The following is a 27,796-nucleotide window of genomic DNA, read 5'->3' as shown; positions in this document are numbered from 1 at the left end:
ATGAATGCTATCATACTTTGTGAATCCTATATGATTTTTTTTGGGGGTGTAACTGTGATGTTCAGCTTATTTTTTAGTTGTTTTGTTAATAGTGTTACATCGATGGTAACTGTTTTATTTGCAATTTGTGATTGTTTTAAGTATTCTATACAATTTATGCTGTGTTTGCGATGTTCCATTATGTTATTTTTATCTTTTGTTTGTAAGCCACTGTCAGGGAAGAGTTAGAAGTTTTCAGTTTCTCAGAGGGAGAAAGCATTCGCCAAGGGGGGAAGGAGAGCAGTGACTCCAATAGAAGAGAGCAAGAGGATCAAGGAGGGACTGGCTGTTCCCAGGAAAGGCAAGGGTTCAGTTCTAGCTCAGATTTGGAGGAAGGGAGATACAAGCCAGCTCTAGCCAGGAGGTTAGAAAAAAGAGCAGGAAAGCGAAGGGAAGGGCGCCTTCGCCATTTTGAGAGTGGCTGGTCATGGAGAAGCAGAGCTCAGAAGGCAACTGAAATAAGTGACTCTGAGGAATAATAGTTAAGAACCGTTTATAAGATTGTTTTGTTAATACGCAATAAAAAGTTTTATAAAAGAACAAGAAGCGTTTGTGTGGTGATCTGAAGAGGACAACGACCAGTCCTGACAGCCACTTTGGGATTTATTTGAATAAAAAGAGGCATAGAAATAGAATTTTTTAAAAACCACACATTTCGGGGCATTTTTTTTATAGAGAAAGGGGGGAAACAAAGGCCAAGTTCTCATTGAGGTGGTAAACCAATATCAGGATTATACCACCGCTGAATGCAGACAACTGTTCAAATGACTGAAAGCACCACCATTTTACATATGTGTCTGTGTGTCTACTGCTATTTTCTGTGCTGTTTTCAACCGTTTTTAAGAGGTGTTTGTATGTTGCCTTTTTCATGTTGTGTGTGTGGGGAAATTAAAAAACTAGCAACTGGCATACATGAAAGGAATACAGTGGTGCCCCGCAAGACGGAAAACTCGCTAGACGAAAGAGTTTTCCGTTTTGGAGGTGCTTCGCAAGACGATTTTCCCTATGGGCTTGCTTTGCAAGACGACAATGTCTTGCGAGTTCCTGCGGTTTTTCCCCCCTTCCCCCCTTTTTCTAAGCCGCTAAGCCGCTTATCAGCTGATCCGATAAGCTGATAAGCCGCTAAAAGCCGCTAATAGCGCTAATCCGTCAATGGGCTTGCTTCGCAAAACGAAAAAAACGCTAGAAGAAGAGAATCACAGACCGGATTCTTTTCGTCTTGCGAGGCACCACTGTATTCTGTGTGCTGGAGTACTCAGTCATGTGCCTTTGGCTTCCAGGGAGAAGGGATGGAGGCAAAACACAGGCTCGTCTCCATAGCTAAGGACTAAACAGAAGATAGTAACTATCCCAGGGCATTTTCAGTTCCAAAAATCCTGCACACATACCGCAACCCCAATAACATATACATGCACAAAACAAAAGGGATAATAATAAGAGCCTTACAAGGGCATTCAGCAACACAAGTTGCTCCAAAAGTGTACCGTCCATTTGGATTGGGCAGATGTTCGTAGGTGTCTGGATTGTAGTTGAAGAGAAGTGGGCAATGCAATTCACAAATCCCGCTGTGGTTGAAGTGCAAGCAGGCCTGGAGAAAACGAAAGGTGGCAAGTCCTTATTTTTCTGTTTTTAAAGGCACGTACACTTTGAGAACTTTCACATAGGAAGGACCCCACTGAACACTCAGGGGCCACCTTAGAAAGCGAGTCGCTTGGATCAGAAGCAACCACGTTTCCGCGGCCCCACAAAGGCTAACAAAATTCTTTGTGGCAATGAACTTCCGAAGCCATTCTTTTCATGGTCCAAGCCTGTAGAACCAGCCTCCGCACCCACATCCAAATGGGGACAAATTCTGGGGCAGCGCTACAGGGTTTCATTTCTTTTTAGGGGGGAGGGGAGCGCTGCAGCTTTATGGCATCTTTGTAATATTTGTTTTATTTACAATGCGCAATATACACAGTATAAATGGAAGTACAGTCGTACCTTGGTAGTCGAACGCCTTAGTTGTCGAACAAATTGGCTCCTGAACGTCACAAGCCCAGAAGTGAGTGTTACGGTTTGCAAATGTTTTTTGGAAGCCGAACGTCTGACGCGGCTTCTGATTGGGTACAGGAATCTCCTGTAGCCAATTGGAAGCCGTGCCTTGGTTTCCGAACCGTTTCGGGAGTCGAACAGACTCCCAGAATGGATTAAATTCGAGAACCAAGGTACAATTGTAAAATGGGCACTCTTGCTACAGGCAGTGTTGCTCAGTGAGCAGCCCTCACCTGAAGGCTGTATCCCCAATACCATCCAGAAATTATTTCCTCAGCTGGAAGAAACCTGTCTCTGCCTCTCTTTGTTGACTTAAACTCCAGAATCAACCTCTCTCTCTCTCTCTTACTTACACACACACATACATAAACACGCAACAAGTAGTTGATTCAGACTCCTCCCCTGCAGATGAACTGCCCATTCAAAAACAAACAATCATTTAACCATTCACTTCCTTCATCAGCTGGCTAACACCCCACCTTTGTCAGGTAAGAGGCTAATAATAATAATAATAATAATAATAATAATAATAATAATGTACCCCACCCATCTGACTGGGTTGCCCCAGTCACTCTGAGCGGCTTCCAGCAGGAACAAAAACATGATACAAAATTAAACATTAAAAACTTCCTTATGTAGGGCTGCCTTCAGATGTCTTCTAAAGCCAGTCAACTCCAGATCCCAACAAGCTCTGCTCACGATCACCAGATTCAACAGGAATCTGCTCCTTGCCTTTTGGGTTCCGCCAGGGCTCCACCCCTGTTTTGCTCTGGCTCCGGCTCCAATACAGGTTGGGTGTGTGAGAGAAGTAAATGTTTGTGTTTTTTCTGGCAATCAGAATACTTGACAGCGCGTCTGATAAATGAGAAACGAGAACCCCAGGGCGCGCACACACACTCACCAGGCAGTCGGAGTGTTTGGGTCCCGTGCAGCCGGCTGCACACTGCTCGTGGCAACAATCCGTTGGGTGTCTCCCCTTACACCTTGCACAGCTGCTGGCGCAGACTGTGCTTGTCACTGCCGGGGGGGGAGGGGGGACAAAGAGAAAAACAGAAAAGTCAGAGGCACAGAAGCTCCTTCATCAAACACAAGAGGGATCTCGTACCCTCTGAACTGACAGCTTGCAAAAAGGGAGGTGCCAGCAGCAGCAGCTGCTGCTTGGGCTGCCACATAAATGCCAGGTGACAGCAGCGTGAGAGGAAAATAAGGCACGCCACAGCTACACTAGGGGACAACCCAGGTTGTTGCAACAGGCTAGGAAACTTAAGAGGGAGAAAGAGGTGCCTTTGAGAGAACAGGAGAAGCGGGGATGCCAGGGAGTTTTGTGGGATAGGGGAGAGCTAAGCAGAAGTCTAACTCCCTGAGCAAATAACAGAGGACCTCTCAAGGCTTTGCTTTAGAGACATGCTCAGATGCACTCTTCTCAGATGTACTCTTCCCACCTCCTTCCCCAAACTGGGAAAGTGCTAACTAGGCTTTGGAAGAAGGCAGGAAGGAATCCAGGACTCTGTCAGAACCCTCATGTCTCCTTCCAAAAGCCCAGTGCCTCCCGTACCCAGCTTTGGAATGGCAGCATGAGGGCTGGGGGGCGTCAAATGTTGCCAAGGGCCGCCAAAAAAGGCCTCGAGGGCCGCACGGCCCACCCTGATCTACGTCAAGGATGGGCGTCTGGCCCTCTGTCTGGCCCTTGGGACTCTCCTCAGGCCACAGCCCTGCTTTGCTTAACGGTTCCCGTCTGCCTGAAACGCATATCTGAACTCTGACGTGCCTCTTGTTCATCTGGATGGGTGGAAAGAGGGGTTTGCACAAGTGTGCAGAAATGAGCCTACAGTACAATTCACACTTGTTGCTCCTCCCACTTTTAGCATCGGCCCTGCCCACCACTGACATGTGGCCCTCGAATGATTGCATGGAAGGGAATGCGGCTCTCAGGCTGGGGGAGACAAAATGGCGACTCATCCGCCATTCTACACGCAAATTACGCGCTCCAAAGCTGTTAAGAGATACTGTGTAAAACCTGCATGTTTTAGTGTAGCCCAGATCACAAGAAGCCTGATACTCACATGTTTGACAGCTCCCTTTTCCTTCTCCCCAGCAGTGGCCATTGAGGCATATTCTTTGGCAGTCGGGGCCTGAGGAGTGGGGAAAACAGACACTTTCTTAAAAGCAGGGTGGTCCTCACCAAATATTCCTGTATTCTATTTGTTACAGTGGCTTTTCTCACAGAGCAAATCAGAGCACCTTAGGTCAAAACCAATTAAGAACCTCCAATAAGTATCTAAAACACAGATAAAAGGTAGGACTTTCTGATCCTACCCAATTAAAACGGGCCGCAATGCCACCCTTCAGATTACAAGCCAAGAACACAGGTAAAGAGATAAACCTTTGCCTAAAAATAGATCAAGATAACACCGGGTGAAAGCATTTCACAAGCAGGGGGCCACCACTGAAAAGGCCCAATCTCACGTTGCCACCCTCCGAGTCTCCCATGGAAGCAGCACACAAAGAGGGGCCTCAGGTGATGATTGCAAGGTCCGGGTTGGTTCATGTGAGATAGTCCTTGAGGCACTGGGGCCCGAGCTGCATAATTGCCTTCCAGGACAAAACGGAGCTTGCAAACTAATGGGTGGACAGTATTGTCGTGCCAGAACTGGCATTATATGTTCAGACTGCCCTGCCTCGGTTGACAATCTGGCTGCTGAATCTGCACCAGCAATCTCCAAATCGTCTTCAAAGGCAGCCCCATGTTTGGTGTGTTGCGGTGGTCCGATTTAGAGGTTAGAATAGGCGGAGACATGAAAGTCAAAGGAGTAGAAGCAGACTTCAAAGGCCTCTGGCATGTGCCAACGAAGGAAGAATGAGCAGCGAGGAATATGTGTTTGCCATGGTATTGTGGGAGAGCATTTCGGTGCAGAATTCTATAACCCCAACACAGCCCAGCAGCCAAACAAGGTTCGCTTACAGATCCGACGGCGACGGCTGCTGATCTCCGTGTAGTTCTGCTGGTTGTGTTTGTGGAAAATGGCCCCCCAGTGGATGGTCTCCTGGAAGCACAGCTGGGGGTTTTCGTCTACAATCACACCACCCTTCAAGATCTCTGAAAAGAAATCGGAAGAGAGAAAGGGACAGTAAAGAGCAATGCATAAAAGACTTGCTTTAATTTGCTTTGCTTTCTTTGTTATTATTATTTCTATGGCTTAGATTGCGGCCTACTTCCAAGTCCAGGAGGACTTTAGCAAATGCTGAAATAAACAAAACTTGGAACATTTCTATGGCACCCTGGGAGTGTCTGAAGGACCTTCACTTGCATTTTTTCATTGTAATGCTTACAATAGCCCTGAATCTCATATTACTGAGAAGGGAAGAGAGGAGAGGAGGAGATTCAAATGGGGACACGTCTGAATTTGTAGCTCAGTTGAGTAGGCAGATCGGGTTCTTTCAGGTCCCCGTCGCCTTTTCATGCCCCTCCTTCCATACCTGTCAGATCCAACATGCCCAGCTCCTGAAGCCCCACATCCCCGCTGGGGTCGGTGTTGTTGAGGACAGCCAGAGCATACTTTTCCTCGTACAGCTGGGTCCCACGAATGATCAGGAGGCTTTCCAGCTGCAAGTGGCGCACGTGGTTCTTGGCAATCAGCACATATCCCTGGACCTCTCTGATGTCCTAGAGACAGACAGACAGACAGACAGACAGAAACAGTGAGAAGCCAAGAAAAGAGGAGCAAGGAATCCTCCTTGCGCGGCATGGTAATTTGTCCAAAGGCCACCCAGGGCAACCCCCGAAGAGAGGCGGAACCGCCCATCCTTACTGAGAGTCGGTGTGGTGACTCAAACCTGAGTTCCCAGTTCTGGCTGGACTACAACTCCCATCATCCCTAGCTAGCAGGACCTGGGGCCAGGGATGGTGGGAGCTGTAGTCCAGCTGGGGACCTAAGTCTGACAAACACTGGGTTAGTGTGTCAGATAAGGACCTGGCAGACCAGGGTTCAAATCCCCACTCAGCCCTGAAGCTCATTGTGCGACCTTGGCTTTGTCATCATTTGCTATCTGCCATACTAGAAGCTGCAAGGACACCCAGACAAAAGGCTTCAGATTACAATCTCAGTAGATGGGCAGATTGCTGTGGGAGAAGGCAGTCCAACGAAACACTAATTATTATTATTATTATTACTACCTGGGATCCTGAGCCATGTAGGGCTTTAAAAGTTACAACCAGAGTGCCAAAGACACTGAGGGTGCAATAGATTTATCTATACAGTGATGCCCCGCAAGACGAATGCCTCGCAAGACGGAAAACTCGCTAGACGAAAGGGTTTTCCGTTTTTTGAGCTGCTTCGCAAGACGAATTTCCCAACAGCTTTGCTGTCCAGTCAAAGCTATTTCTGCCAACTCTGCTCATCTGCAGGTGCAATCACAGCACCTGAAGCTAGTGTGGCTTCTTTCGAGGAAATGGGTGGCAGCCACAGGTGGAAACGCAGCCTTGCTTGCTTTTGGAAGCACCTTCCCGTATGTGACACTTTCACTGTGATAGGGAGAGAGACATGCAGATTTCTATGGCACAATTGACTCCTCTGCTCCTGGTGAAATGTACTTTTCAATCTCCATCAACTTTCCTCCTCTAAATGCTACTTGAGAATATGAAGGGGAAGAGTGGATCAAATTGATTTAAATCACAATTTACATCACTAGTCAGTAAGACTTAATTTAAATCACTAGTCAGTAAGACTTGATTTAAATCCTTTTTTTTTTACAGAAAGACTCCTTCTTGCTGGTATAATCTTAATATTTACAACCAATGAAGGTTTCATTTTTGGAATAATAAATTTATCAGAGTAGTTTTTTACAGTTCTAACAAAAATTACTGATTTGGTTATACTATTAGAAAGACATAGATAGATAATTTATTAAACCTCACAATAATTTCATAATTAACTGTTTGTATTTGGACAACTTTTCTGCTGTACTTTACTGGAAGGAGAAAAATAACCATTTCCTTAGTAACAATTTAAACAATTTGTTTAACTAAAGCAATAACATTATAGCATATGTATCCATGTTTGTTAACTGATGTGATCGAGTTTTAGCACACATTAAAAACTTAAAACAAATCCTTATTTCCTGGTGAATAGCCTTTGGACTACAATGTGAGCTAAACAGAAAACTATCTTTAGAAAGATTTTTCCTCCAAAAGCATTTTATTTTAAAAATCCAATCAAAAAAATCCGATTTTTGAGGTTATTTTTTTAAAACCCATTGATTTTTATCCACCCTGTGGGGTGTGTGCCCACCTTCCCTGTTTCCTCCTCTTCTCATTTTCATCCTGATAAAGAGAAGCTGTCTTGAGAACATGCATTTAACTTCTCCCATCACACCCACCTTGAGAAAGGACGTGTCCACATCTGCCGGCAGATAAGTGATCTCCAGGTTGCCTTGCACAACTTGACAGTTCTCATAGAGGTGGCGGAGGGTGGCATGGTGGTTTTCTGGGCTGGAGGGGTGCTGCAGCTTCATGTCGGTCCCGGTGCAGACTGCGGAGGAGGAGGAGAAGTGCAAATAAGGTTGGAATCAAAAGAAAAGGGAGGCATCCACAACACACACACACCTGGGAGCATGTCTGCACTCCTAAGCTCCTTGTTATGAACTCCTTTTGAAAGGCTTGGGTAAAACTAGAATAGACTAAGTTTCCAAATGTAAGGTAAAAGTTCCACATATATAAACCAGTGAATCAATACAGTGGTACCTTGGGTTACATACGCTTCAGGTTACATACGCTTCAGGTTACAGACTCCACTAACCCAGAAATATTACCTCAGGTTAAGAACTTTGCTTCAGGATGAGAACAGAAATCGTGCCCCAGCAGCGCGGCGGGAGCAGGAGACCCCATTAGCTAAAGTGGTGCTTCAGGTTAACAACAGTTTCAGGTTAAGTACGGACCTCCGGAACGAATTAAGCACTTAACCCGAGGTACCACTGTACGCATTATCGTGACTGTGCATAGACTGAAGGCACCCTTCCCAAAAGACATTGAATTAGCAATGGGAAGAAGAAACCAGCACACTAGGAATCTCAGCTCTCTCTTTTTGGTTTTTAAAAGTAAGTTCCTAGCCCTCAGGTCTGCTATAGTATGCTGGGAATCTCAGAAGCTCATGGCAGAGCCAAGGCGAGTTGGAATTCAGTGCTTCATTTACTGTATTTTGCCATGTATAAGACTATATTTCCGCCATATATTTTCAAGTTTAAAATTGGGGGTCGTCTTATACATGGATAGTGGATATGGGGGATTTCTTTATTTGGAGTCCCCCCAAAATAGGGGCCGTGTTATACATGGGGGCGTGTTATATACGGAAAAATATGGTGACTTTTTCTCCTTCATGACTAGCAGAAACAGAATAGTTTAGACAAGCAAACACCGGATTTTTCCGTGTATAATACTATGTCCCCCCCTAAAAAAGAATGTCAAAAAATTGGGGGTGTCTTATACACGGATACATCTCCCCCCATTTTCTTAAATCGGAGTCCCGCAAAATAGGGGGCATCTTATACATTGGGGCGTCTTATAGACAGAAAAATACGGTATATGCAAAGTGGATTAAAATTATGCAGAATTCATTTGGGGGTACAGGTTTTTAATTGAAGTGTAGAGAACCGTGCTATTTATAGACAAGCTGCTTCCCCCTCTAGAACAAAAAACTGAAAATAAAATGATCTTTGAAAATTGAGCAGCCTTTCTGTTACAGGCCTCTGGTCTGTGGCAGGTGATAAACTTTACGCCTGATTGTGGGAGAAAAGGCAAGTTTTAGGAAGCTAAGTTCTGTCTTTCCCTGTAAACGTGATTCCAGCTCTAGAGCCAAAATATATTTTTCTGGAAAGATTTCTTGGCTTTAAACAAGACATACGTCAGGCAGAAATCCAACAGGTGCCATTCCCTACATGGAAAAAGGGGCATCTTTTAAATCCCTGTGCAACAGAGAGCTCAAATTGGCAGTGCTGGATGGTGATTTCATACCCTGGTTTGAACTAAAGAGGCTATTTTATTTTATTTTATTTTATTTTGGCTTCAGGAATCTCAGCATGCAACTCATTCCCGGAGGCTGGAATCTATCCAAGCCATTCTGAGCCAAGCAGGAACTTCTCTCATCCTTTCAGAAAGCCCGATACTTCCTGTGCTTCTCCCCCACTCTTCACAATTCAACCAACCAGCATGAATTATTCCCCACGTACAGCCTTTTCGCCTCAATAAAAATCCTCCTCCAGATTCCTAACACCAAAGACAACACAGCACTATCTGTTACTATAGGAAATGCTGGGCTCCCGGTTCAACTTGGTAGCTCATTTCAATAACTTCCTATTGATTAATTCCACAGCCCAGCAGTGTCTCTCTCTCTCTCTCTCTCTCTCTCTCTCTCTCTCTCTCTCTGTGTGTGTGTGTGTGTGTGTGTGTGTAAGAATTGCTGCTCCTCAGCCAAGGAGCTCTACATTTTGACAAAACTTGGCATTTAGGAGGAGGTATGGAGGGAGCGACTGTTTCGAAGATCATCTCACTCAAGATTCAACGGTTTGCAACGTCCTTTGTTTGTGAACAAACACATTTCGGACTAAACGGGAAAAAATTATATTTTCCAAACCAGATAGAAATAGACAAAACAAAGCGTATAGATTCCCCACAAACCTTGGAATAAGATAAACCAAGAGGCCGGTAGGTTTTATGTAAACAACAGGGAATTTAAAACAAGAGGAGGGTTTTTTAGAAGTCACACAACTGTTATAAGAAAAATCTGCTCCCTTTCCCTTATGGGGTACCCAAGAGCCCATGCAGAGTCATTATTTAGGACTAGGTTCTCTTTCTGTAGGAGAAAATAACAGAGGCCAACCAGAGAATATAGAGAAGCAAAGCAGCTAGGAAGCCTGATCTTTATTAAACTGTTGCAACAGGGTGTTCACAACCCCACGCAGGAAGGAGGAGGAACCCTGAATATTGGTGTGCAAGCCCTTATATAGACTTTTGAAACTGCCCACCCTGTGGCCGAAGACCAACCCCCTGAAACATCTAACATACATCACAGAAGGAGGTGGTCAACAACAGAACAGGGTACCTGATAATGGTCACTGGTTGCATTACCTGGGCAGTCTGGGCATTCCTGTAAATACTCAGTTCCTGAATTCAGGTCACAGGCTCAACTTATTCATACGCAGGTACACCCTTAAGACAATGGCAAGGTTTTCCCATTTCCTTCCTCCTTGCAGAGGAACATTTGAGGTCAATTTGGGAGAATCATAATGGTTTCAGGACTATTTCCCTGTACTGTTTCAGACATGTGGTTTATATCTGAAGGCAGCCCTGTTTAGGGAAGCTTTTAATATTTCATGAATTAGTGTATTTTAATGTTTTCTTGGAAGCCGCCCAGAGTGGCTGGGGAAACCCAGCCAGACGGGCGGGGTATAATTATTATTATTACTATTATGATGATGATGATGATATGTGTTTGCCTGGTACATTTATGAACATTTATTTTAAATCTTGGACCTTATAATTCTTATAACACAACGAACGCTGAGCATGTGCTTCCTTGACAGCAAAAAACACCCTAACACATTAGCAAAAGAAATTATTTTTGACACAACCACCAGACTAGCGTAAAAAGCAACATACTAAAAGCTGCAACATCCAGCTCGATATAAACAGTTCCGCCATCATCCCCATTTGTCAGGCTGGCTTTATTCCAGCGCAGGGGGCAACACAGTCCCTCCACTGGGGACTGCTGGCCACACTCCTATGTGCTATTCAAAGTCCCTATGTGGTCCCCGAGGCCTCTTCCCAGGCTCTGAGAAGGGGAGATGCCGTGCAGTAACCCAGGGGGTGGGGAAACTTTTCCAGCACAAAAGCCACATTCCCTCATGGGTCATCTTATGGGGGCCTTGGCTGGAAAGAGAAAGAGAGACAGACAGACAGACAGACAGAGACATAGGCACAGAGAGAGAGGTGCCCTTGCTATAAGCAACACCCAACAAGATGCAGTGAAGTTGGGGAAAACTAGTACAACAGCAAGACACTGGTGATATCATATACCATATTTTTTGCTCTATAGGACGCACCCGACCATAGCACGCACCTTGTTTTAGAGGGGGAGAACAAGAAAAAAATATTATCTCCCTCTCTGCGCAGCGCCCCTTCAGCAAAGTGGCAGGAAAAATGGAGCCCCTTCCATTTCTCCTCCCGCTTCACTGAAGGGGCACTGCGCAGAGAGGGAAAGCTGCGCAGCGCCTCTCCAGCGAACCAAACTAAAGAGAGCAAGAGGGATTGTGCGCACCGATCCCTCTTGCTCTCCTGGCTTCAGTGAAACCAACACGAAGCCTCCGGAGCACAACGGGAGTTCCCACTGTGCTCCGCAGGCTTCAGGCGGCTATTCCTGAAGCCTGGAGAGTGAGAGGGGTTGGTGCGCACTGACCCCTCTCGCTCTCCAGGCTGCAGCAAAAGCAATGCGAAGCCTCCGGAGCGCGGCGGGAGCACTCCCACTGCGCTTCGGAGGCTTCGCATTGCTATCGCTGAAGCCATGGAGCCTGCATTCACTCCATAAGACGCATACACATTTCCCCTTAATTTTTGGAGGGGAAAAAGTGTGTCTTATAGAGCGAAAAATACGGGTTTTTGTACAACCAGGCATTACTATGTGCAATGAGGTGGTGGGAAACTGTGGCTTGCTTGCAGCAGCAGCAGAGACGTGCATTTAAATGTGATTTTCTTTGTGTGCTATTTTTTAAAAAAACATAGATTAATACAGAAACAGGATAGAATCAATTTATGGGTTAGCACATGCAGAGATGATACAGAATGGACTACCCCTAGTCAGAGGTAGGTAGCCTTACCATGGGGCAAGATTCTGCCCCACAGATGGTAACTACCCTAAAGCAGGAGTGGGAACTGGACCCAGCTGGTGGTCCACATCCCTAGCTCCCCCACCTGCTGTGGACCAACTCTGACAGGTGTGTGGGATCATCCACCTGAGGTCATACAGACACCCGCAGATTGACACCTGTCAAAATTCAAAGGCGGTCTGCAGAGGAAGCAGCTCCAGTTCATTTTCACTAGGCTTGCGCAGGAGAAATGTGCTGGCAGATTGTACCTCATCTTATCCAGTGTGCATTCAGATTGCCCATCTCAATCTTAGTCCCGGTTAATCTAGATTAGTCTTTTCAGAATCTTCTCTCATAAGTACCTTCTTGTACAGTCGTACCTTGGTTCTAGAATGGAATCTGTTCCAGAAGTCCGTTCGACTTCCAAGGCGTGGCTTCCAGTTGGCTGCAGGAGCTTCCTGCACTCAATTGGAAGCTGCAGAAGCCGCGTTGGACGTACGACTTCCAAAAAACGTTCGCAAACTGAAACGCTCACTTCCGGGTTTGCGGCGTTCAGGAGCCAAAACGTTTGAGTCCCAAGGCATTTGAGAACGAGGGTACGGCTGTACTTGGATGTGAGGCTGAGCTTCGTGGGCAATTTTACACGGGAAGAACTGAGAGGATACAAAGCAGGGCTTTCTTGCTGGTGGCACCCACTCTGTAGAACTCCTTGCCCGCCCGCCCCCCCCCCCCGTATAACTTGCCGCAGCAAATAAAAAGCTTCATTGCAATTGCACTGTATTAAATCATTAGAGGAGCAAGTTAATTTTAAACAAGTGCAAATGTTTTCTTTTTTTGTTTTTCTCTTACTAGCATGCCGCTTTGAGCACCCTTAGGAAACGGAACTCAGAAACATTATAAAAGTACAGTGGTACCTCGGGTTAAGTACTTAATTCGTTCTGGAGGTCTGTTCTTAACCTGAAACTGTTCATAACCTGAAGTACCACTTTAGTTTATGGGGCCTCCCACTGCTGCTGCGCTGCCGGAGCACGATTTCTGTTCTCATCCTGAAGCAAAGTTCTTAACCTGAGGTGATATTTCTGGGTTAGCGGAGTCTGTAACCTGAAGCGTATGTAACCTGAAGCGTATGTAACCCGAGGTACCACTGTATAGTTAATATGGCCTTCCTTAAATAGGGACCGAATAGAAACAAGCTTTAAAGGCTTTCTGTGGGGAAAGGAGCATTCTTCAGACTTGTTATGCGCTGGAGATTTTGCACTTTGTTCCTTGAAAGCGGAGGGCGGGGGAAGGGAGATTGGCACTAAGAAATAACAGGCCAGTTATAACATTCAGAGCAGGAGAGAAACAAGCTTGTTTTTCTGGTTGGGATGGGCGTCTTCTCCTCATGTTTACTCCATTCCCACGCGGGCCGTTTATGCAACCCTCTTTCCTGCACGGACAAGCACCAGAAAGAGAAGCAGAACCAGCCTTCGCCTCTAGAGGATCGGCAACATGACGCCAAGGAGCCCAGTGGCAGCCAAGTGACCGATCCCACAGACACACAACCCAGCAGCTCCCAATCAGATAAAAGTCTGGACAGTGGGGAAGAAACTGACACATTCCTGTTGGCAGAAGAAAGCATGATTCAAGTCAGGTCCAAGGTTCAGCGGGAATGAAGCAATAAGCGAGGTGGGACTAATAAGTAGGTTAAAAACAATGAACAGGTGGACTCAGGTTTACCATGTGGCTGAGAACTATCTGAAAATAATCTCAGAACAAGTTACACAGACTTTCAAATTGTTTTTTTATTTCTTCTGCTCCAGCCGAGTCTATTTTGGGTACCTCTCCCTGATAAATCATTTTTCTCTCATTTGCCTTTGGGGGATGCCTTGCAAAAATGTTGTTTAGTATGCATACACAACTCTTCATTTGTGGCATTTCAGTCCCACCCACACCAGCCAGGGCTTTTAAGAAGCGAAATCTCTGACTGGATTCTTGTTGGCATGAATGTCAATGAACACTGAAGTATCATCCTTGATGCAGCTTTCCATTTCACATTCTGCAGCTGGCAAGATTCCCTTTCGCGTTATTGGTAACGTATTAGCGCAAGTGTGTCTTCCTAGTGCATCTTTAACCAAATGAACAAACACCCTTTTCTGCTTTTAAAGTGGTGTAGGCCAGGCTACTTGCACAGCAAATGAGTACAGTCTGCAGCAGAGTACACAGTCCTCAGAAGTCAGTAATGGCAAAGGCATCAATTCAGGCAGGAATCCTTTCGGTAAGGATCCCTTTGTCCATCTGTGAAATGTATTGTAACCCAGTGTAGCCCAGGTACGTATGGAGGAGGAGGAGGAGGAGGAGGAGGAGGAGGAGGAGGAGAAGAAGAAGAAGAAGAAGAAGAAGAAAGTATTTATTCCCCAAAATGGTGGATATTATGAGAGTTTCTATCCAGCAACCCAGTGTAGCCCAGGTACGTATGGAGGAGGAGGAGGAGGAGGAGGAGGAGGAGGAGGAGGAGGAGGAGAAGAAGAAGAAGAAGAAGAAGAAGAAGAAGAAGAAGAAGAAAGTATTTATTCCCCATAATGGTGGATATTATGAGAGTTTCTATCCAGCAATACTTCCAAACAGTATAGCAGGTGTGCACAACTTCCGGCCTACCAAGCTGAACAAACAGCCCAGCAGGCAGAATAATATATAACCTGATAGAGCTGTCTGATTGCGGCTGTAAATGCACAGGTCAAGTGGCAGGCAACCCACAATACAAGGCTGGTAAGCAAGGTTTGGGTTGGTATATTCATGAACTATCTAGACCTGCAGTATGCCAACACAGAAACAAGTTTTGTTTAAAATCAAGAGGATTTTTTAAAATTGTAAGGACTGGTCATTTTTATATAAAGAACTGGAGAGAGAGAGAAGGCGAGCACACACTTGCAAGGGGCATGTATTTTCTCTCTAAATCTTAATTTTAATGAACTGGCCCTAGGATGGAGAAGCAGTTGCCCAAGCCCTAGTTGTATTATGGACAATTGATTAAAACAACTACTTTGGCACGACAACCAATGGCAGAATTTGGATCTTCAAGTTGCAGAAATATTTTTGGCACAGTAAAATAATAGGTACAGCAGCCTTAGACAGTAAACCAGCAGCAACACGGCAAAGGCAGCAGCAGCAGCAGCAACAACAACGACAACGACAACAACAACAACAACAACAACACAGGCCTATCTTACAAATGACTGACAACGAGGAAAAAACAACCCCTTACTAAACGTAACAGAGTTTATGGCTGAGGCAGGATCTGAACTGAAGGTTCCTCCTACTGTGTGCATTTTTATCCACTATACACCATTAATAGATTAGAACTTTGACAGCATCTAAATCAAATTAGAAGTTTACCACTAGTTTATTCTAGATTGTATGATCAGATGGCAAAGGGTCACAGAACCCTGTTACTGCTAAACGTCACACAGATTGGGGGATTTCTCCAGGTGTAGAGTCCCCTTCCCTGCACAACATGCTACACCTGCCAATTTTTAGGTCAACAGAGCTATACAACCAACAAAGAACATCAAAACATAATCTGCTTTGCAGCTATTGACAGATGTAGGAGCCCTGCTCCAATTGCAGCTAGCCTCCTTGAGAGCAAAGGAGAAATATGGACATTTATGGTAGATGAAAGAAAGAAAATTAAATATAGATTTTCAGGTTGGGACTGAGGTGCCGGTTCTGAAAATATTGCAGGTAACTTCACTAGACAATCTCCATTTTAGAATGAAGCAAGCATTTATGGGTGGAGGCCTAGATTGGCCTTTTGGGGGATTCTTTGAGGAATGACTTCTGCAGCAGAAGCTGCGGCTCAACCCTTCTCCCTCCTGGATCAATGGTGTCATTAGACTACCCCCGGGCGGGTTTGGCAGGGTTTGACAACAAAACTGCTTTTTCAAGCCGGGCATGTTTTAGAAAGGAAAAGTGGCTCGTTGAAGCAATGCTGGTGGAGCCGACATGCTCCACCTTCTACACATTTTGGGCATGCCCATGCAGCTTAAAGGAGCTAGAATCAAGATAAGCTCCCCCACTTCACCCAGCCCAGTTGCCACTGGGAGATCAAGACTTACAGCAGGGGTAGGCAACCTAAGGTCCGTGGGCCGAATCCGGCCCAGTCACCTTCTAAATCCAGCCCGTGGACAGTCTGGGAATCAGCGTGTTTTTACATGAGTAGAATGTGTCCTTTTATTTAAAATGCATCTGTGGGTTATTTGCGGGGCCTGCCTGGTGTTTTTACATGAGAAGAATATGTGCTTTTATTTAAAATGCATCTCTGGGTTATTTGTGGGGCATAGGAATTTGTTCATTCCCCCCCCCCCCAAATATAGTCCAGCCCACCACATGGCTGAAAAAGATTGCTTACCCCTGACCTACAGTATAGCAGAGGCTGTGAAAAGGAAGGAGCTGCTAAGCATTTGATAGGTACAGGGCTCAGTCTCTTTACACAGGGGTAAACAACTTTGTGCCTTATAGATATTCTCACATGGGAGAGAGCTGATACAGCAACAAAGAGGGGAAATGTACTCTGTGCGTGTTCAGAGACCCACTTCAAATTTATGTCAGACATTTTAGAGCTGAGTCAGCTCTGACATGCAATTCAATCACAGGGTTTTGGATAAATGCACTCTGCCACTGGTAAGTCACACCAGACAAGAACTTTTATTATCTTGTTTTCAACAACAGCAACACAGCACAGGAAACTTGACTTCATCCAGATACAGCTATATTCAGGGTCACTTAGTGGCTACACCATAAAAATGACACTATCCGCACAAAAACCAAAATTTGGCAGGGCAAGTAACAGGCGTGCTCTTCTTTCTCAACTCCCGGATTTTAAAATGTGTGGTTGGTGAAATTCAGCATTCTTTTTCTTTTCTTTATTAAAAAGGCACATTTACAGCTCCCCATGTTTTGAAGGGTGCATCTCAAAATTAGTTAGGGCATCTAAGCCTACAGATGGTAGGACTGAAGGAGAAAGGTCTTAGTTTTGGAAGAAAACTAAGCCGCATGCCAGGGGTTCAATACTTGCCCACGTAAGGACAGAAACACCAGTCTGGTAAGCAAGGCTACGATAAAGTGTGTCAAGTTTCAGCAAACACTACAGATAAGTTTCTAGGCACAAGTGGGAGGTTTTTGAGGAACCCCAACACTGGGAAAGACAGTTGTGAAGAAAAATGCTGTCCCCACATCCTACAGAGAGCAAAATGGAGAAGAGACTAGCATTTGCTGGGGGATCCTTACAGCAGTCTCAGAAACCCTGCTCCTTTGGCATTCTTCACCCCAAAGGAAGCCCTGTATATTCTATGGTTGTGCATTGCCCATGGCAGACAGCTAATGGGGAATTCTACCACGGCCGAGGCACAGCAGCCATGTCACTTGCCAAAGAGCAGTCTCGCTTCCTCGGCATCTAGGGCTCAGTGGGGACTCTCCTACGGGACAATCGACTGAAAAGGGGCCGTAATAAAGTCAACTCCCAGCTGCCCGAGTTCTCAGCGTGTCGGCCAGTGGTCTCCCAGCAACCAAGCAGTAAGAGGCCTCAGGCCTGGGCCACCCAGACAAACAGAGGGCCTGGGCTCTTTTCTAGTGCTTGGTATAAAAAGAGTGGGAGGACACATTAAAATTAACTTTATTACAGCTGGTGAGATTCAGTTCCGGACTGAGCCCCCACAGCTTTCGTAGATGCTCTCCTCTTTGCACCACTTTTTTTTTAAAAAAAAACTTTAAAAGTGGATTAGGCATCTGTAAACAAACCAAATACAGCTGAGGCAAGTGGACCCGCTTGTTTTCAATTAATTCAGCAAGGAAAGTTAGTATGCTATTGTACAGGGCACCAGGTGCCTGCAAGAAATGAGCTATAAATCATGTCTACTTTTCTGTGGCTCCACCCCAATTCTTCCAACAGAAGAAACCATAGCTAACTAGACACAGCGTATTTCTGAATACCAGATGTTGCAGATAAACAACAAGGGAGCATTGTTGTCCTCGTGCGCTGCTTGTAAGCATCCCAAAGGTATTAAAACAAGAGTGCTGGACCTGAAGGTCAAGTGATTTGCGCCCTGGAGGAAGGGCGGGATATAAATTGAATAAAGTACAAATGAATAAATGAATAAAATCACAACCTGAGTACAAAACAGAGGTGTGGTCCAAGCACAAAGCCCACAAACCACTTCTCCTTCTAAAAAACCACCAGTCCTTTGATTCAACTGCCTTCAGTACTATGGTATGTCCTATTCTGAATTTCCCCTTTCCACCCACTCCACCTTCAGGCTTCACATGTTTGCAGACACAAAAGGAAAAAAGAAATTCAGGTAAGACTCATAGAATAGCGCTGTAAACATTTCCTTCTTCACACAACGCACAGTTAACCTATGGAATTCTGCACAACACAATGTGAGGATGGTCACTAGGTCTGGGAGTTTTTCCGGAAGGATCAAACAATGTCGAGGCATTTGGTTAACAGATCTATGAACAGCTAAAATAGCTAAATGGAACATCAATGTTAAGAAGTAGCATCTTTCTAAAAAGCCAGGTGATTCTACAGGCAAACAACAGGCGAAGGCCGTCACCTTCACATTCTGCCCATCTAGCTGCTGTTGGATACAGCATGGTAGACTAGATCATGCTAGCTCTTTCGGTTTATGGAATTGTGCTATGAATGAGTTCTCAAGGGAAGGACAGAAGATCCACACCCTTCGCGAACCCCATCAACAGAGCCAGAATGGATGGAGATAAGGCACTAGATCTGACCACTTCTCTGAGGAGGCAGAATTCTGGCAAACCAAAGCATGAAATTTAAAAGATGTTGATGGACAGATGCTGTCTAATAAGCACCCATTCGCCCTCCAACTCTCTGTCTCCTGCTTGAACAGCTTTGAGGGAGCCCTTGGCAAACTGTGCTTTGCTGGGGCTCCTCCTAAGCTGGTGGGCTTCCTAGCTGCATTCTTACTTAGCAGAAGCAGAAGGGAGAGGAAGCCAAAAGGAACAGCCACCCGTGTGGCATGGCACTACTAGCAGTGCCTCTCAATTTCCCTTCCAGATTTGGTACTTTGATCTCTAATCTTGCTGAGGAGGATAAGAGCGCTGGGAAAAACAAAGTAGCAGCTGCACACACAGTGCTCTGTGATAGCAGGGGTTCAACCGGAAAGAGTTTCTATTCTGCACAGTGACCAGTCAAGTGGCTAAACAGAAACCTATGTAGGATTTGCAGGGGTTGGACTAGATGACCCTCGGAGCCCCTTCCGACTCTACAATTCAATGATTTGCTAAATCAACCTCCAACTCACAACAACGCCCCCCCTTAGTGTTTTGGTATCTACCCCAGGGGCAGGGAACCTGTTGGCCTCCAGATGTTGTTGGCTTCCAACTCCCACCATCCCTAACCATTAGCCATGGTGGCCGAGGCTGATGGGAGATGGAGTCCAAAGTCATCTGCAAGGTCACAGGTCCCCCATCCCAGGTTGTCTATAACCCGCGGAACATTCCCTTCCCCACTGGATCTATCGTAAACAGCTACACAGCAAATCGGTGAATGCTTTAAGCAACAAACAAACTATTCCAAGTGCAATCACTTAAGATAGCAGTATATTTAAGGGGAACCTAGAAAATAGCATGTCGTCAAAACAAGTGAACCGCAGGACCCCCTGTAATGACACAGAAGAAGTTGTGGTGCAATTCTAGACTGGCATGGCAATGCATAGCGCTTGAGTCATGCTGCTGCTGCTGGAGCAGTGTTATGAGGGATTTGGGGTGCTGTAACAGTCTGGCGCTGTGGTGTAAACCATTGAGCCTTGGGCTTGCCGATTGGAAGCTCAGCAGTTCGAATCCCCATGACAGGGTGAGCTCCCATTGTTCGGTCCCAGCTCCTGCCAACCTAACAGTTCAAAAACACATCAAAGTGCAAGTAGATAAATAGGTACCGCTCTGGCAGGAAGGTAAATGGCGTTTCTGTGCGCTGCTCTGGTTTCGCCAGAAGCGGCTTAGTCATGCTGGCCACATGACCCAGAAAAACTGTCTGCGGACAAATGTCGGCTCCCTCGGCCAGTAAAGGAAGATGAACCCCACAACCCCAGAGTCGTTCACGACTGGACTTAACTGTCAGGGGACCTTTACCATTTTTTAACAGTCTGGGGGCAGGGACACCAGCTGCCTGTGGTAAGTGAGTAGTGCTTATCTATCTCCCCTTCCCTCTTTTGGTCATCTTACAGGAGAAAGAATCCCTGGGATTTCAGAGCATGGCAATGTCTGTTACAATTACCCAGCACATTCTGCTATTAAGGAACAGGGGTGGGTTGCTGGGGGAGAGAGATTGGTGGAGAGTTGGGAGGTTGAAGGTTTCTTGCTTGCTCTGTAAAACCATTATAGAGTTTAATATTTAACAGCAGCTGCAACAGAAGAGAGGTTTGGTGGGGGGAAGGTTCTGGCGGGAGCCTGAAGGTCACTATGGAAACAAGCTAACTAAGGTCAAGGGAGTGTGTGCACCCCCCCCCAACTCATGCTAATATCCCAACTCAAGGAAGAAAGGAAGATTAAAGAATGAAAATCAAGTTGGGACCTTGCCAAATTATTGTCTCACACCTTTGCTCTGGGTCACTGCTCCCCTATGTTCACCCTGCTCTGAGCAAAGGGTTGCATCTCTCAGTCACCATTTATTGACATGGCAAACACACTTTCAGAAAAGTAGGAATTCTTAGGAGTCTCTCACAGAATTATCTGTGTCAATCTTGGAAAGCTATGAAAGTAGCATCTGGTTTGGGTCTGTCAAATAGGTTTTGGGGTCTGTTCATGATTTACAAGGGCTTTTTAAAAAAGACACACAGATTACCTCAATAATCCTTACAACCAGTGCTTTTTTTCTGGGGTTTTCAAGGGTACGTAGTACTGGAACCTTTTCCCGCCAAATGTTAAAACTGTGGCACTTACTGTAATAACTTCATGGTGAGTACTGGCACCTTCTCTCTCTCTTTTTAAAGCACTGCTTACAACAACCCTGCCAAGTAGACCAGCATCACTGTAGTATATTACATATTAGACTGCAGAGACTGCCCAAGCATAATCTTGGCATTCACATGCTCTTGACCAGAACCCCGGCTAAAGTCTTATTTGAATCTGCAGAACACACCATGCTTTTACAGCCCAACAGCTATCTGCATTTAAGTCTACCTCTGGCGTATGCAAGCCTTCAAGTCATACAGCATTCTTCAGCCAAACAATACAAAGGCAGCAACACCTACATGCACTCAAAACCGCCTCCTTCATTGGCAACTTTTTGACTGACTGGTTCATCCTAATTCTACACATTTCCCAAATCTCCAAATATGCGTGACTGTGTTAATTGATTTAAAATATAATGTGCAGGGGGAAAGACCAACTGGGTTGTGAACACATTTCTTAAATCCCTGGCCACAAACAATTCTCATGCACCTGGAGGTAGGAAGAGGTCTTTGAGCCCCAGCACCTCTCACTTTGAAACTCAACCACTGGATTTTCTTAGCGGGATTATTAAACAAAACAAAAGATGATGAAATCCAAGGGATTAAAAAATTATTTACAAACAACACAGCCTTTGCCTGCTGTACTTCACAGTAAAAAGAGCCAAAGAACAGCACGCAGCAAAGCAAGGAGCCAGTAATGACAAGAATGGATGATCAAATAATCCCCTTCGTGTCATTTACAGCTTGTTGTTAGCATATCTTCCCTTGCCACATCAGAAGTTTTGCAACATTCCAGTAAACCCCATCAAATTTTCCTTCCTTGCCTAAAATAACATCATCAACTCAAGTCAGATCTTTGGTCCAACTTAAGTCCCAACTCTAAACATTTAAATTGTGTGTGTGTCAGTGTCAATTTACTAGAGCCAATTTGCCAGGGCTGCTGGCAGAATTCACATTCTCCATTCAAGAAACAGAACCAGGCCGAAATGCAAAGCCCAACCAACACCGATAAGAACAGTTCCCCTTACTCTATTCCTACATGCACATCTCCCTTCAGATTTCCAGACGGAAAGTTGGCTCAATCAACGTGGTGAAAAGGCCCCCACTTCAGTATTATTCAAGATCTCTGCACTAAACAGTGACTGTGGGGTGCAGGGAGGCAGCATCAAGTCCGTAAACACTTATCAAACCATCCAGGATACAGTTTCAACCTCTTTGTTTTGCACCAGCCCTGCTCCTCTGCATTTAACATCAACCTGGCATAACTTAATTGGTAAAATCCCCACGAACACAACATGAGAGGTAGGAGAATGCTTCATCAGCTGAATTCCTGCAGCTCGTGCTCTTGGTTCCATTCCGGCATTTGATTCTTCCCTTGGCAGGGTTCCTTGCAGCAGAACTATATGAACATTTTTCTGTTTGTTTTGCAATCAAACAATTAAGAACATCGATCATAGAAACCACAACGCAAAAATTAACCCACAGTTTTACAACAGCTCAAACTCATCAGATGAAAGCTCTTATGGGAACGTAATATCTTATAACAAGTCAGTCCATCTAACTCCGTATTGTCTCCCACCTGGAGAGGTCAGGGATCAAACCGGGAACCTTAAATGCAAAACAGATGATCCCCCCCCCCAAGCTACAGTGCTTCACCTCTCCTAAATAAAGATGACTTTACATATCTTCACCTATTTTCCAAGGATGGTCCTGTGTGGTGGGGCTTCCTTTGAAAAAAAACTGGAAACTCCAGCTAGCTCAAAACAGGGCAGCAAGAGTCCCAAAGGGGAGGGTGACAGATACCACGCCATAGTATGCCAGTGTTTTTTTTTCCATCTGCACTGGTCCAATTCAAAGTGATAGTATTAATTTTTCAAAGCCCAAAATGATTTGGAACCAGTATTATTGGCATCCGTCCATCTCAGAAGACAATGGAATACGCCTCCAGAGAGGCTTACTGAACACCTACACTTTCAGCACTAGGTATATATCTCTTTACTCACACATACTGTTTAACAACTATGGTTTTACTGCATTTTAGTCCTTAGATCAGTTTTGTGTCCACCCACTCCTTTCCTGGTTGTGTTTCACATTTTTATCGATCTTTTACTGCCTCCTGATGGTTTAATGTTAATTTTTGGTGCTGGTTCAGTTTCTTGCATTGACTGTTTTTTAATATCTGGTTGTAGCCTCATTTTATTGATTTTAAAACTGGTGAACCACCCAGAGTGGTGTACAACAATTTAAAATCACCACCCATGCAATATATGTATTAGAGCTCAACAAGACACGGTTTTTCATCATAACGCACCCTTTACCCACCCCATTTCCCTTGTAGCAGCAAAATAAAGGGAAAGGATACCGTATATATATTTTCAATCCTCCACAAGCAGGCAGCCCAGACCCAAAACAATTGGGCTGAACTGCACTTGAGGATTCAGCATGAAAATGGTATAGTCCAGGGGTTAGCAAACTTTTTCAGCAGGGGGCCAGTCCACTGTCCCTCAGACCTTGGGGGGCGGACTATATTTTTTTGGGGGGGAAATTAACGGATTCCTATGCCCCACAAATAACCCACAGATGCATTTTAAATAAAAGCACACATTCTACTCATATAAAAACACCAAGCAGTCCCCACAAATAACCCAGAGATGCATTTTAAATAAAAGGACACATTCTACTCATGTAAAAACACGCTGATTCCCAGACTGTCCACGGGCCGGATTTAGAAGGCGGTTGGGCCGGATCCGGCCCCCGGGCCTTAGTTTGCCTACCCATGGTATAGTCCATCCAAGGGGTAGGGATGACGCACTCACAAGACAGAAAATACCGCGAAATGAATGGGCAATTGAAATAACCGGACAATTCATAGCTCACAGACAAGCAGAAAGTGGACTGTAGGATACTATCCCATTTAGAGTAGATCGCCCTGGGGGATCAGTGGCTCTCCATATTGCTTCAGGACTCCCCATGTCAATCAACCCAAGGCAGCATAGTCCATGATCAGGATGGCGGAAGTTGTAGTCTTACAACAATATGATACCTCAAGGACTGCCTCCTTCCATATGAACCTACCCGGACCCTGAGATAATCTTCTGAGGCCCTTCTGTGTGTGCCTCCTCCATGAGAAGTCCAGAGGGTAGCAACACGAGAACAGGGCCTTCTCTGCAGTGGCTCCCCATTTGTGGAATACTCTCCCCAGGGAAGTTCTCCTTTTATACACCTTTAGGCTCCAGGCAAAAATGTTCCTTTTCAACCAGGCCTTTGGGAATGGGAGGGATTATCAGTTTCTTGTTGCTCTTATTTTTACTATGTTTTTCATTACAGGTAGGTAGCTGTGTTGGTCTGCCACAATCAAAACAAAATTTAAAAATTCCTTCCAGTAGCACCTTAGAGACCAATTAAGTTTGTCATTGGTATGAGCTTTCATGTGCACGTATCTGAAGAAGTGTGCATGCACACAAAAGTTCATACCAATAACAAACTTAGTTGGTCTCTAAAGTGCTACTGGAAGGAATTTTTTTATTTTGTTATGTTTTTCATGTTTTTAGATTATGTTTTTATGCGGTCAACCGCCCCAAGATCTGCAGGTGATCTGCAAATTTACAAAGTTCTTGAACAGACAGCTGTGCTCATCCAGATGTTGCTGTACTTCAACTCCTCTCCTCCTTCCCCACTGGCCATCCTTGCGGGTGGGCAACATCTGGGGGGTGGGGGCAAAGGTTCCCCACTCCTGCCATAAGGCACTTCTTATGTTTTTAAGGAAAGACATTTGGGATCTCCAGAGCAATGCCCTTCGGCAAGTTTTGACACACGGCGGGGGTGGCCTGCTGGGGATTTAAGTCACGTTAACTCGTCGAGACTGAATGAGAACAAGTCCCGCTCCGTCCAGCACCATCTCCCGCCTCCTCCTTCGCAGGCAAAACCCTCCCCTTCTCTCTCTCTCTCACACACACACATCCACTGCAATGTGTAACCCAAACAAGGCGACATCGTTTAACTCTGCCCAAAGCGACTCGAGAGTAGAGCTGTCTCTCCACCGCCAGCTTGCAAGCAATTGCTAACGCGGCGCAGAAGCGCCCTGCGCCAGCCGCGCAAAAACACGCGTCGCAAGGGCGGCTCTGCAAACATGCGCCCTTTTCCCGTTGCAGCCCGGGCTTGGGGGGCGAAAAAGAGGGCAGAGAGGGCGGCCGCCGACATCTTCAAGGGCAGCTAATCCGCGCCCCAACGAGTTCTTAATGGGCCCGTTTCCTTGAAGGCGCGCGTGGCCCGAAATCTCGGCGCAGCCGACGATCAGAGGAGCAGAAACTTCTCTCTGGCCCCATTTCCCAGACCCACCTCCCACAACGTTTTAAACAATGCAAATAACTGAGCTTTTGTCGATCACCCCCACACACACACACACACAAAAAACACACCATACCCCGCCCGCCCCCCGGCGACCGACTCCGATCTGCGTTGACCCGGAGACCAGGAATTAATTAAATTAATCAAAAACACGCGGCTAATTAATGAAATAATCCCGCCCCGAACGAAACCCGAAAATCAACAAGTTTGCGCACATAAGTTTCTCTCCTCTCTTATTTCTTCCAACTTGGAACCCCCTTTCTTGGTTGCAAAACTGGCTGAGAGATTCCTTCCTGGACGCCTTCCCTCTCCCTTTTCTTTGCTTCTCTCCCCCCCCCCCCAATAAACAGAAATAGAAACAAAACAAAACATACGGATTCAAACTTACCTTCCGTGCTCCAAACAACTCCTGGCCAGACCGAAACCAAGAAGAACCCCATGCAAAACCAGCAGGGGCTGGGAATGGGCCCCATTGTTTTTTCATTGCAAATCCCAGCTCATAATTTCGTCCGGGGAAGAGAAGGAAGGAAGGTGGGTGGAGATTTTTGTTTTTTATTTTTGTTTTCTCCAACCGCCTTGGCAATCGTGCCCGGTTTGTTTTCTCGAGCTTCGCTTCCCCCTTTGCACTTTTCTTTGCAACCCAACTTTTCAACCCTTTTCACTTCCTTTACCAAAAAAAAAAAAAAGGCACTACCAGAAGCCACCACCTCTTCTCACTCTCTCTCTCTCCCACCAGCACCAGGCGTCGGGAACGCGCTCCAAGCGCGCTCCGGAGCAGGATTCCTGCTCCCTCGGGAGTGGCAAACGAGTTCTTCGTCGGAGCACGCCAAAGCCGTTCTTTGCCTCGTGGGAAATCAAAGCTGGAGAGAGGAGAAAACTTTGCGAAACGTTTTGCTTTGCCTCCTTGCTGCTGAAGGTGGAATTCCTTTCCTTCTCCTTGGGCGATTTCTTTGGACACTTTCCAGTTCAGAGCATCGACCTTGAATGGACAAAGAGAAGGGAAATATATATATTTCTTGGAATTAAATTAAATGCAGGCTACGCTTGCCAAATGATTTAAGGTGGAGGGGGCGGTGGGGAGAGGAAAGTATATAAATCTGGAGTGGGGGTGTTTTTTGGAGGGGGGGGAGAAGAAACAGCTATGTGATAAGTAGAACTGTCCAATATTTCAAAAGACCTTAATTAACTGATTAGGAGGCAAATAATTAATATTGGTTGTTTGAATACTGTAAAATACATGATTTCAGACCGTGACCAAAAATCGGTATACGTAGTTGCCCTTCTGAAGGACCTTATGATTTAATAAAGCACATGTGATTTCTTGAGAAATCACAATCCACTCGGGTCAGCTAGCAGCGGAAACTATAATTTAGAATCATAGAATTGTAAACTTCGAAGGAACCTCAAGAGTAATCTAGTCCAACCCCCTGCAATGCATTTGAAATATCAGATTGCAAAAATCCTAAAATCAAGATTCAAAGGAGCCTTAACCCTTAACATGCTGGTAGCTCACAGCACCGTGGATGTTGCCTTACGTCAAGTCAGACCAATTGGCCCATCTAGCTTCCTGTTGTCTACACTGGCTGGCAGCAGCTCTGGTTTCAGGCAGGAATCTCCTACCTGTGGATGCTGGGGATTAAATTAATATTAAAATGCAGCCTCAGCAGTCAACTTTTACATTGCAGTTGTATATAATAGGGCTTAAGCTCAAAACAGGGATGTGGGTGGCACTGTGGGTTAAACCACAGAGCCTAGGGCTTGCCGATCAGAAGGTCAGCAGTTCGAATCCCCATAACAGGGTGAGCTCCCGTTGCTCGGTCCCAGCTCCTGCCAACCCAGCAGTTCAAAAGCACATCAAAGTGCAAGTAGATAAATAGGTACCACTCCGGCGGGAAGGTAAACATGCTAGCCACATGATCCGGAAGCTGTACGCCGGCTCCGTCGGCCAATAAAGCGAGATGAGCGCCGCAACCCCAGAGTCGTCCGCCACTGGACCTAACGGTCAGGGGTCCCTTTACCTTTACCTTTAAGCTCAAAATAAGTCTGTACCGGGCTGCAGCTTGAACCACTTAAAGCTGACAACTTATTATTTATTACATTTACAACCCAGCATGCATACTTCTCGTTTTATCCTCACAACAACCCTGTGAGGTAGGTTAGGTGGAGAGTGAGTGAGTGGCTCAACATCAACCAGTGAGCTTCATGGCTGAGTGGGGATTTGAACCTTGTTCTCCCAGATCCTAGCCTAGCCCTCTAACCACTGCACATTTCTAACGTACTGTAAATCTAAAATGTACTCGGGAGAGATCAGCAGTCATGTAGTAGATGAATCAATCTAAAATGAGAAGGACTGAGAGATTTCTGGAATAGCCAAGGTTCAGCTATTCAGCTATCAGGACTTGTTGACAAGGCTCAAACCCCATCTGCCCTATGCATTTAAAGGAGTATCATACCACTTTAAACCTGCCCTCAGCCCCAATTGTGGGAAGCATAGTTTGTTAAGGGTGCTGAGAGTTGTTAGGAGATCCCTTTTCCCCTCACAGATCCATTTTCCTAGAGTTGCCCGGAAA

The 27,796-nt window shown here is 45.6% G+C and overlaps 1 protein-coding gene across 1 annotated transcript in view; it reads right to left on the bottom strand.

The window, feature by feature from the left end:
- The window catches only part of ERBB2 (erb-b2 receptor tyrosine kinase 2), a 53,022-nt gene extending 27,056 nt beyond the window's left edge, over nt 1-25,966 (bottom strand). The window contains exons 1-7 of the mRNA XM_082197173.1: nt 25,615-25,966; nt 7,450-7,601; nt 5,551-5,737; nt 5,036-5,170; nt 4,137-4,205; nt 2,975-3,090; nt 1,486-1,627 (exon numbers count right to left, since the gene is read on the bottom strand). Of these exons, the coding sequence (XP_082053299.1) occupies nt 1,486-1,627; nt 2,975-3,090; nt 4,137-4,205; nt 5,036-5,170; nt 5,551-5,737; nt 7,450-7,601; nt 25,615-25,699 (886 nt within the window). The 5' untranslated portion in view covers nt 25,700-25,966. The remainder of the gene's footprint in view (nt 1-1,485; nt 1,628-2,974; nt 3,091-4,136; nt 4,206-5,035; nt 5,171-5,550; nt 5,738-7,449; nt 7,602-25,614) is intronic.
- Nucleotides 25,967-27,796: the final 1,830 nt, after the last annotated feature.

This window comes from Podarcis vaucheri, assembly GCF_965113315.1.
Source record: "Podarcis vaucheri genome assembly, chromosome: 13".
NCBI classification, from domain to species: Eukaryota; Metazoa; Chordata; class Lepidosauria; order Squamata; family Lacertidae; genus Podarcis; species Podarcis vaucheri.
Note: the sequence above shows the minus strand (reverse complement) of the source record. Positions and strands in the feature narration are given on the sequence as shown.